Genomic DNA, 10785 nt, shown 5'->3' with positions numbered 1-10785 from the left:
TCTCTTTTCAAATCAACTAATATGAATTAAATTCCTCTCTGTCCCCACTGCACTTCCAACTCTAGGCCAGAAACAAAAGCCTGCAGAGACTGAAGGCTGATTCCAGCACATTGTTGTGGAGATTTCATTCCCACTGTTTTCTCTGGAAAAAAAAAAAAAAAAGTAGTTGCTAACATTAAAAGCAGTACATTGTACATAAATATCCAAACTTCTGATTCTCTTGAAAACATGGCCAACTGGTGTGCTTTACAGCATTGGTGAAGTGGAGGAAAGGCTGCTTCCAGTGGTAAAGCCTGTGCTGCCCAGGGTGCAACATAGCCACCTAGTCCTAGTATCATATCTCCTGACTCCTGGGGACATTAGTTTGTGAGAACTAGACTGCTAGCCCTCTTAAGATAAAGACTACTTTTGTCTTGATCAACTTTGACTTTGAAGCCTTTAACCCAGAACCTAGCACACAGTTCTTCCTTGTACATTTTTTGGATGATATAAAATATCTTGTGGATGCATAGGACATTTCTTCCCATACTGAAACCATGTAATTGACGTACTGCTCTGCCCTAAATCTTTGATGCAGACTGGCATCATAGGTGCCCCTGATGTCTGCCATTAGACCCCCTACCTAAAGCCAGTTATATGTCCCTGGGCTGTCCCTGAAGTCTTCACTTTGCCATTTGACAACTTACCCTCCTAGCAATCTCCTCTCTAACACAGACAGCAATGGACATTGCGTGAAGTGGCTAGGAAGATGACATGAAACCAAGAATGTCTAGCATGGCCCCTAGTACCCATTTCATGATGGTCTTAGCAGTTTTTTCTCCAAGTTGTCAAGGATCTCTGTCTTCTTAGATGTCCATGCAGATCAGGTTGGTTTTCCAACCAAGATTCTAGGAAGAGATTACAGTTCAATTCTTTGTATTGTGAGAAGCTTCAAAGTCCACTCGCCAAGGACACTGATGAAGGTAAAGATTTTATCAAGAGCTTTGTGATTTTTTTCAGATCTTTTTAGTGGCCTAAAGGGGAAAACTAGGGTAGGTCAGTGCATATATAACTAGAGGCTCCTGGTCACCACTACATGCTAAGAACTCAAACTTCCCTGAGTACTTGGAGCCAGGAAAGAAGCATGAAGTGGCTTGTGCTCCTTGGGCTGGTGGCCTTCTCAGAATGCATAGTGAAGTAAGTATGAGGACTGTAAGTCACATCATATTCCTTTCTCGGATTTTCCTTTCATCTGCTTATTCTTCCACCCATCAGGTTTAGAAGGGAATGGAATATTTCCCTAAGAGTCTTAAAGTTCCACTGTTACTTATTGAATAGTAACTTGCTGTAGGAACTGTGGATCCCAAGGTCTTGGTGTAGATTTGGGTTGCACAACTTGGGGTCCAGTCATGTCATGACCTATTCAAAATGCAACTCCTTGCAACTGTTCAGTGCACAGTCTATGCAGATGTCAATGTGGTCCTGTGGAATAGCACTTTTCTACATTTTATTCAACATGTCCTCTTTTTTCCCTGTCTACTTTAGTGTGTATATGCCTATGTCTGCATCTCTGTATCACTGTCATTTATCTCTCTATCTCTTTGGAAGTCACTGGGAGTGTGGGAGTATGTCTGGGGACACACTGGGAGTATGTCTCTCTGTGTTATTTTGTTTTATTTTTCATTTGACTCTTCCTTCCTTTTTCAGCCTCTGAGTTTGCCTTACTTGTTCCCTATATTTTGGATTCTTCTTTCAACTCTCTCTTCTCTTTCAATGTGGAAAAAGATACACTGTTTTATAAACAATGTGTTATATCTGACAACCAGTGTGACCACTTCCAACTCAGAAACCTCTTGTATTTCAAATTGCTCCCTTGTAAAAAAAGGATAAGAGTACCCCTTCTAACTCTTTCCTGAGTTTCTGTGAGAAGGTTAGAGTGGGATGGCAACAGCAATGCTAATGGCTGTCTTTGTTGAGACTTCCTATTTATCAGGTACCTTATATCCATCACTTCACTTATCCCCAAGATATTCTATTTGGAGGGGTTGTATTGTTACATCCATCATTTTACCAAAGGGGACACTGAGACACCACATGGTCATATGGCTTACCCAAGATTGCAGAACAGAACCTGTATTCAAATCTATGTCTTTGCCATGGTATATACATAGAATTCTGATAATGTCCCTCATAAAAATTATTAGAAAATACACAGAGCCATTACAATGACAGTTATACCTTAACACTGACAGCTAACTGTAGCATCTTCTTTGTTTTCTTTGTCAAATGCTTGGTGAAAGAATACCTCTAAGGAGAGTGAAGACCATGAGAAACACCCTCAGTGGAAAAAAGATGCTGAACAGTTTCCTGAAGGAACATGCTTACAGACTGTCTCAGATTTCTTTTCGTGCCTCAAATCTGACTATTCACCCTCTGAGAAACATTATGGATGTGAGTATTTTGGGAGGACGGTGCTCCACAGCGCCCCCTGGTGCTCTTGCCCAGTACTGAGGCTCATCTAGAGGTGTCAGGTGGGATGTTGGGGTTGGAGTTCCTGCGGGAGGCAGAAACCCTGGAAAACCGGGAGCCCAACCAGAGGATAAGGCACTCTCATCCTCAACTGTTGGTCTTTGTGACTGAGCCCAGCAATCACCAGGTGGCAGGTAAATATCTATTTCTGTGTCAAAGATGCGTCATTAGTTTAAGGGAGATTGTTCCTTCTAAACTTAGTGAGCCACTTAGTTACAGATGAGGAGTGAACCATCACTGATCAAAAGGTAGAATCAACTGCAAAGCAATTGTGAATCCCCAATTCACAACTGAATCCCCAATTCACAATTCACAACTGAGGAATTCAGTTTTCACAGATGCAAGAACGATAACAGCAAAAAGCTACTGAACCTGTATTCCGTGTATGGCCATAAAAATCACTGTGGTTACTGTTTTTAGATTAGAAAAAGGGCTTATTTTGTCTTCAAAATGTCTTTAAGAATGTCCATGCCAGCCTGAGAGATGGACAAAGAGTAAATACATGTAAAATGAAAGGGTCACCTATGCTTGTTGATTGGATGTGGTCTGAGTTTAGAGGGAGTGGCTGGGGTTGATCAAGAAGGACTTCCTGGAGAAGGGGGTGCTAAGGCTGGGTTTGAAGAGAGGACAGAGGTTCTCAAATGAAGGCACCAGGACTACCCTGGGTGCCCAGCGGTCCTGGAGTTGCAGTGATTATGCCTCTGGGATCCCATGCAGGAGATACCACTTCAATGCCTGGTCATAGAGTGAATATCCTGCATACAATGTAGTACAGGAAAAATATATCAAATGCAGATACCTCTGTGATGAAAGTCTGTGAGCTGCATGGTGGTTAGAAAGTGATCTCCAGAGATATGAGACACCCAGAGGGAGACATCACTGTGGGAACAGAGGGTAGCCAGTTCTGCACTAACCCACTCACTCCTTCTCCCTGTAGATGCTCTACGTGGGTAACATCACCATTGGAACACCCCCTCAGGAATTCCAGGTTGTCTTTGACACAGGCTCATCTGACTTGTTGGTGCCCTCCATCAATTGCCTCAGCCCAACCAAGAGACCCTGTAGTGAGTAGAGACACCCTGTACCCAGACTATCCTTCACTGGCCTTGCCACCCTGTTTACGACCTTGGCACCTGATGACACTCATCTCTTGTTTCTGCAGGTAAACAAGATAAGTTCAAACATCACCAGTCTTCCACCTTCCGGTTTACCAATGACACCTTCAGAATCTACTTTGGTTCTGGAACAATGAGAGGATTTGTTGCTCATGACACAGTTCGGGTAACAGTGTAACAAATGCTGAGTCAGGACTGGCTATAGAGTGACCACTGCTTGCAAAACAGATGCAGAACCATCTGGCAGGACCCTTCCTGACATAACTCCCATAGATATTGGCCATCTTATTCCCAGGATCATGTCCCTGGGGAGGCAGTGCCCATGGTGACACATGAGCAAACCGATTAGCTAACCCAGAGAGTGGCTTGAGGTGTGGACTTGCAGCTCCTCTGCCCATGAGCAGTTCAAGGTTCATTTTGCTGTGAGCAAGAAGAAGGGATAAAAGCACTCAAATTTATATTCAAAGACTGTTCCAGGCACTTTCCAGTGATAACTGGTTTAATCCTGCAGCAATCCCACACAGCAGTTACTCTGATTAGCTCATGAGACATATGAGGAATCTGAGGTGCAGCTAGCAAGGGCCTTGCTGAGGTCACACATTGATAAAAGGTGGAGATAGGCTGGCTTTTCAGGACTGAAGTTGCTGTGGGGTGTTTGGGGACAGGATAAAACTGATCTGGGGGCCCTGGGTGCAGTCAAGGACTTCAGGTATACAGAGTGGGAAACTGGAAGCCTGAGAATTCAAGGGGCCTGATAAATGATTTCTCACTCTAGAGGACCCTTGAGAGTCTAATAAACATATGGCCTGCCTCCCCCAAAGTATTTGAATAGTTCCCCTCTCTCTCTCTTTCTCTCTCATACACACTCACAGAAATATACACATATCCCCAAAAGTGAATCCCCCAGGCAATAATTTCATAGAACCCTGCAAGCAAGATTGTGTTTTTGGCTTCTGTCTTCCTGGACAGATGCAGAAGCCACAGTAGCTTACAGAGAATGCAGTCCATTCCTGTCATTAGGTCACAGCGATGCCAAAGAAAAGGCTATCTTGCTCTTGTTTTGTCTGTAAGGTGGCACCAATGGGACCTGGCCCAACTCTTGATTGCCCCACCTGTACAGAAGCCATCAGGCCAATTTGACTCACTGACATGGTGTTTTTCAGAGGGGCAGATGTTTTAAAATTCACAGCCTCTCTCAAATGGAACCCAAATTCTCCTTCCACCTTGCTCTAACCATCTGTGGACCACCGAAGACAGAGCCCAGCTTCAATTCTTCTCTGAGGATATAATGGCAAGGCACCCCAGCCCAGTCTTAGCTCCACTTTATGTATCTGTAAGTGGGAACACTCTTCTCTCCCACAGATTGGGGACCTTGTAAGTACTGACCAGCCGTTTGGTCTAATCTTTTTGGAAACCTGGCTTGATATCCCTTTTGATGGCATCTTGGGCTTGAACTATCCCAAAATATCCTTCTCTGGAGCCATCCCCATCTTTGACAAGCTGAAGAATGAAGGTGCCTTTTCTGAGCCTGTTTTTGCCTTCTACTTGAACAAGTAAGTCTGAGATGGACAACCTCTTCCTCCAGATTAGGTGTAATATGCTTTTAGTTGCAAGAAAATTGTAGAAGACTTGATAAAGAGGTATCTTGAGAGATAATCTAACCCACCATAAATATGGCCCTAGGGCCCTACCTGGCCTCACCCCTGGCATTTATAAATAAAATTTTATTGGAAGACAACCCTGATCCTGGGCTCAAGACCAGTAACTTGGTCTAGGGGAGTGAGTGAGAAAGAAGGCTAACGGAAAGCAACAGAAAACAAGTTGAAGGAAAAGGCATTAGGATTTGCTTATGAATTTGATAAGGAAAGAAGGAGAAGGCTGGTGGATATCTTTCCTTCCTCATTAGCATTTCACTTGAAGCCCAGGATCAGCTACCCAATTTGTAGGAGGCAATGAAAAACAAAAGTGTAGGACACAAAAGTGTGGGACCCCTTTTTCAAGAAATATTAGGCATTTCAAGACAGAGAAAGCAGAGGTGGGGCCCCTTCTAAGTATGGGGCCCTTTGGACAGTAGATGTCACAGGCCAGTGGAGCCAACTCTGGGTGACCTGAACCCAAACCCTTAGAACTTCCAGGCTTGATTTTCCTGAAAAATGACAAGATGGACAAGGGGAAAGCCAAAACACTTCAGCACCCTGTCCTCTGAGGGTGTTTGAGCACTCTGGTCGCTGGAGGTCCAGGGAGTCTTCAGAAGACTTAGTGGGTGGAGCCCAGCCAAGTGATTCAGCTTCTAACCTCTGTGCCACTCATTAACCAGTAACAGCCAACAGTCTGGATCTCAGTCTTTCCTAGATGCTATTTCTGCATCTGTACATGGGGAACTTATTAGGGCCTTGATGGGTGGACAAGCACAGCTCTCAGACAGTGCTGTTGTTACTGTCCTCCAAGGATCCCCCCACCTCTCTTCTCTCTATAGAGACAAGCAGGAGGGCAGTGTGGTGATGTTTGGTGGGGTAGACCACCGCTACTACAAGGGAGAGCTCAACTGGGTACCATTGATCCACCCGGGCGAGTGGAGTATACCCTTGGACCGGTAAGCCTCTCCCTCTTGAGCCCAAGTGATGCTCCCACTACTGTACACGAATGCAGGCAGAAACACACAAATGCATTCTTAGATGCACAGTCACACAGACATATACACCACCCACAACAACACAGACAGACACACAGACACATGGAAACACACAAGCAGACACATATAAACATACAAAAGAACACATATAAACATGCATAGCTAGTCAAAGACACACAAACACACACAGAGACACATACAAACACATACAAACAAACACACAAGCACATAGATACACAAACAACCCATGGGTTCATAACCCCCAGGCATTCTGAGCAAGGCTCTGACCAGGGTCCTGAAAGAGTCTAAAGAGGTCTGTTCAGCTGGGAAAGGGCTGCACCCACTGCCCTTTGAGGTGCGGAGCATGGTTAGAGGACTCTACAGTGTAGTGAACAGAGGATCAGGGAGAATTTCACCAGCCTGGACAGAGTTATGATAAGATGATCAACTATCCAGGGCTACCTAGGACATAGGAAGTTCTCAGTACAGATAAATGTCAGTTTAAAAACAGGGACAGTCCTGAGAAAATGGGGAAAATTAGTCTTCTTTGGGAGCAGCTATGCAGCAGTGGAGGGAGTTTGGCTGCAATCTTAAGACATGAAAGCAACTAATAAAAAGACACCCCATGTTCTTGAGCACACAGTGGGGCAGGGGCTATAACAGAGAATCAGGAAGGTGGGATCTAGGAGTGACCTGAGGACAAGAGGCATAATTGATAGGATTCTGTGTGATACCCTCAGACAAAAGCTGACCTATCCTTTGGAGTTTCTGCAGGCTAGTCATGTATTTCCTGGCCAGGGTCTTAGGGTCTGAGCTGGTTGTAGGAGCAGTGCTGGGCGACGCCCTCTCCCAGAGGAGCCCCTCTATCCCCCTACTATGAGAATCTGCTGCCCCTGAGAATCTCCACCTTCACTTTGTGTGAGACCCGTTATTTGTTCCTCACCAGATACAGCTCTCTGGAAGTTACTTATTGTTTTCTAAGTCTTCATTCACTCATTGAACAGACAAGCATTTGGCATCCACTCTATGCCAGGCACTTTAGGGAGGCAAGGAGAATAAAACTTGCCTTCACATCTAAGAAGGCAGATGTACATGAAGTGACCTGCCCACATAGTGAATTGTGACTTTGGTACGTGCTAGACGTGATGAAGAGAAGGCAATTGCAACCCACTCCAGTACTCTTGCCTGGGAAATCCCAGGGACAGCAGAGCCTGGTGGGTTGCCCTCTATGAGGCCGCACAGAGTCGGACACGACTGAAGTGAGTTAGCAGCAGCAGCAGCAGCAGACATGAGCAAGGGTCTATAGAGAGTGACCAAGACAGGAGACTGATAAACACCAGGGGAAAGACTTCCTGAAAACAATACAATTAAGCTGGAATCTGGAAGATGAGAAGAAATTTGCTAGTCAAAAGGGACTGGAGTTTTCTAGGAAGGAAGACCAGCATGTGTCAAGGTACAAAAGATCCTGGTGTATTCAAGTACTGCATTCGAGGATGTCAAGAAAGGTGTTGGGTCGAGAGCAAAGGAAAAGAGGGAAAGAGACGAAGGGCTGTTTAGGGACAGTTGGGAAGGGGGCAACTCTGGGGAGACTCAGAGTGACCTTGATGCCCGCTTTCTTCCATTGTCTCTCAGCATCTCCATGAGAAGAAAGGTTATTGCTTGTTCTGGTGGCTGTGAGGCCCTTGTGGGCACCGGGACATCACTGATCCTTGGCCCAAGAACAGTGGTTGAAAACATACAGAAGCACATCGGTGCCACACAACAGTGTTTCGAGGTGAAGGGTCATGCCCCAGGGTCACTCCCTGTCTCCACACACAATAAGGATCTCCAGGGCCAACCTCTCACCCTCTCTCTCTAACAGTACTTTGTTTCATGTTCTGCGGTCTATGCCCTGCCCTCTATTGTCTTCACCATCAACGGCATCAACTACCCAGTGCCACCTCAAGCCTACCTCGTCAAGGTGAGGGGACAATACTGCGGGTTGGTTCTCTAACTGGAGCTTGCAGGAACCCTTGGTCTGCTGCTGGGAGGAGGCGCCCTCTGGAGGCCATGTACACCATTGCATATGCTGTTGAGCCCTGTGGCTGGGCTAGTGCCTGCCAGAAAATCAATCACTTGAGAGTAAAGGGCCGTCTGGGACACTGATCTTCCTGAAATAAATGTGGAGACACCGCATCATGCCAGCATGGTGGGAGTCAGGGAGAGGGGAACACTAAGGTCCTCAGTCCTCAAAGAGCTGCAATTCAATCTGAACCTTTAGGTGCATGAACATGAAAGTCAGCTTTAGCAGTCCCTGAAATAGGCCATGTTACAAGGAGAATGACTGGGGACAGTCCCAGTGGGATGTTTCAGCATATGTTAACAGTCTCCCTTCCCTTCTCAAAGTTTTCCTGGTTTGGATGATAAATTACATGGTCAGCCTAGTACTCGGCTGCATCTTCTGCCTGCTCTGGCCTGGTGCCTCCTTTGTGAGTTGGGTACCCGACCCCTCAGTGGGGAGTTTGGAAACTAAGGTGAATAAAGGGTGCCCAGTGACTGCTCAGCCCAGGCACAGGGTGGAGGCTTCATGTCAGCTCCCTGAGAGAGTTCAGGGCAGGCTGATGGGCTCAAAGAAGGCTTTGAGGAAGATAGGGAATTTCAGGAATTCTAAAACTGTAAACTCATGAAGCCATGTGGAGGGTTGCTTGGTTCTAGGCAAAACTGAGCTGGATTCCATGCAAATGGCATCTCAAGGTGGTCTGTCTGCACTGGGGCACTGGGGACTTACTAGGTGTGATGAGGGCTACGGACTGACCAGTGGGGTTGGGAACCAGAGTATATTACACAACCAAGCCTGGAGTGGCCAAAGAGGGTGAGTGTGGGCTGAAGGAGGCTTTGCAGAGTTCCTGAATTAAGCCATCAGGAACATGTTGTGGGCACTGCTCTATTTAAGATGGATAACCAACAATGAGTTACTGTGTAGCACAGGGAACTCTCCTCAGTTATATGACAGCCTGGAGGGGTATCTTTGGGACCAGGATGCACGGATAAATACGATTGAGTCCCTTTACTGTTAACCTGAAACTCAGAGTATTGTATATCAGCTATACTCCAAAACAAAATAAAGTTTTTTAATAAAGTACGGGTTGTGGGGATGCAGGAGGAGAACTGGCATTCTCTGCAGAGAACATGTATAATATCATATAAGAAATGAATCACCAGTGCAGGTTTGATACAGGATGTTGGGGCTGGTGCACTGGGATGACCCAGAGGAATGGTATGGGGAGGGAGGTGGGAGGGGGGTCAGGATGGGGAACACATGTACGCTCGTGGCAGATTCATGTTGATGTGTGGCAGAACCAATACAATATTGTAAAATAATTAGCCTCCAATTAAAATAAATAAATTTCAAAATAAATGAAAGAAGGGGAGAAGGAGTAAGAAAAGAAAAAAGAAAAAAAATGTTTGAACTAACATTAAAATAAAAAAGAGCAGGAGTCAGAAGGAAGTAAACAGTGAGTGAGGAGAACTATAGACACACTAGTTCTTTTCTAAAAAATTATATTGAAATGTGGCTAATCTTCAGTGTTGTGTTAAGTTGTGCTGCACAGCAATGTGACTCAGTTATACACATAAAATTATTTTTTTCTTTTTTTCATTCTTTTTCATGTGGTTTATCACTGAATATTGAATATAGTTCCTTACGCTCTACAGTAGGGCTTTGTTGTTTTTCATTCCTCTGTTTCCCCAACTCCCAGTCCTCCCCTCCCCCACAGCCTTCCTCATGGCAACCTCATGACTTGATCCTCTTTCTTTTGGATAAACTCTCATATCCCCTGCTGCTGAGAAAACCCCTTGATACTTAACAAAAGAGGGAAATAAAAAAGTTTGTCGGGTCTGGATATCAGGGGGAATCGCCGGTAATGGCTCATGCTGACTGGTGTGTGTCTCTGACTCCCGCAGGATTCTAGAGGCCAGTGCTATTCCCCCTTTCAAGTGAACAGAGCGAATCCATCTGCAGAGAACTGGATCCTGGGTGACGTCTTCCTGAGGCGGTATTTCTCAGTCTTTGATCGAGGAAATGACAGGATTGGCCTGGCACGGGCAGTGTAAATGCTGGGAGTGGTTCAGGAATCAGTAAGGCCTATCCTAACACACACTCACTCACCCTTTGGGCACTCCTGCCCATGATGCTGGTGAACTGTATTTGGTGGTCTGCACACCCTATTCTCAGTAAAGAATAAAGGGTTTCACTCTTAATGGTGCTGAAATAAATCGGTGCCTCTGTTTTTGTCCGGGAGTGAATGATCTAGAACCAAGTCTGAATCAAAATTGAGAGGAGCCCTAATCCAACTGGCTTCAAGAAACAGGGAGACTCATTGAAATGATTCTGGGAAACTAGGATGCAAGAATCAGAGCAAATACAAAGATCTCAGTGACTGGACCCAAAAAATCAAAAGTCATCAATTCTCTCTCACCCTCACTCTTTCCCTTCCCTCTTCTTTGATGGTCTTAGCCTGGCAACTTTCTTCCTTAAGGCTTCTACACATA

General features: G+C 45.4%; 1 protein-coding gene across 1 annotated transcript; it reads left to right on the top strand.

Annotated features, from left to right (window-relative positions):
- The first annotated feature begins 1045 nt into the window (after nt 1-1045).
- Nucleotides 1046-10509, top strand: LOC101104283 (pregnancy-associated glycoprotein 1). Its single transcript, XM_004019846.6, has 9 exons — nt 1046-1176; nt 2280-2430; nt 3446-3572; nt 3671-3789; nt 4986-5176; nt 6100-6216; nt 7888-8029; nt 8117-8215; nt 10198-10509. The coding sequence occupies exons 1-9, from the start codon at nt 1076-1078 to the stop codon at nt 10345-10347; spliced, it is 1197 nt and encodes a 398-aa protein (XP_004019895.2). The 5' UTR covers nt 1046-1075; the 3' UTR covers nt 10348-10509.
- The last annotated feature ends 276 nt before the right edge of the window (nt 10510-10785 follow it).

This window comes from Ovis aries, unplaced genomic scaffold (assembly GCF_016772045.2).
Source record: "Ovis aries strain OAR_USU_Benz2616 breed Rambouillet unplaced genomic scaffold, ARS-UI_Ramb_v3.0 scaffold_87, whole genome shotgun sequence".
NCBI classification, from domain to species: domain Eukaryota; kingdom Metazoa; phylum Chordata; class Mammalia; order Artiodactyla; family Bovidae; genus Ovis; species Ovis aries.
The sequence above is the reverse complement of the archived record's forward strand: the minus strand, read 5'-3'. Positions and strand labels throughout refer to the sequence as shown.

Coding starts and splice junctions, on each gene's coding strand:
- LOC101104283 (XM_004019846.6), top strand. CDS start 1,076: ATGCTAAGAACTCAAACTTCCCTGAGTACTTGGAGCCAGGAAAGAAGC. Junction 6,217..7,887: donor TGGAGTATACCCTTGGACCG/GTAAGCCTCTCC, acceptor ATTGTCTCTCAG/CATCTCCATGAGAAGAAAGG. Junction 8,030..8,116: donor CCACACAACAGTGTTTCGAG/GTGAAGGGTCAT, acceptor TCTCTCTAACAG/TACTTTGTTTCATGTTCTGC.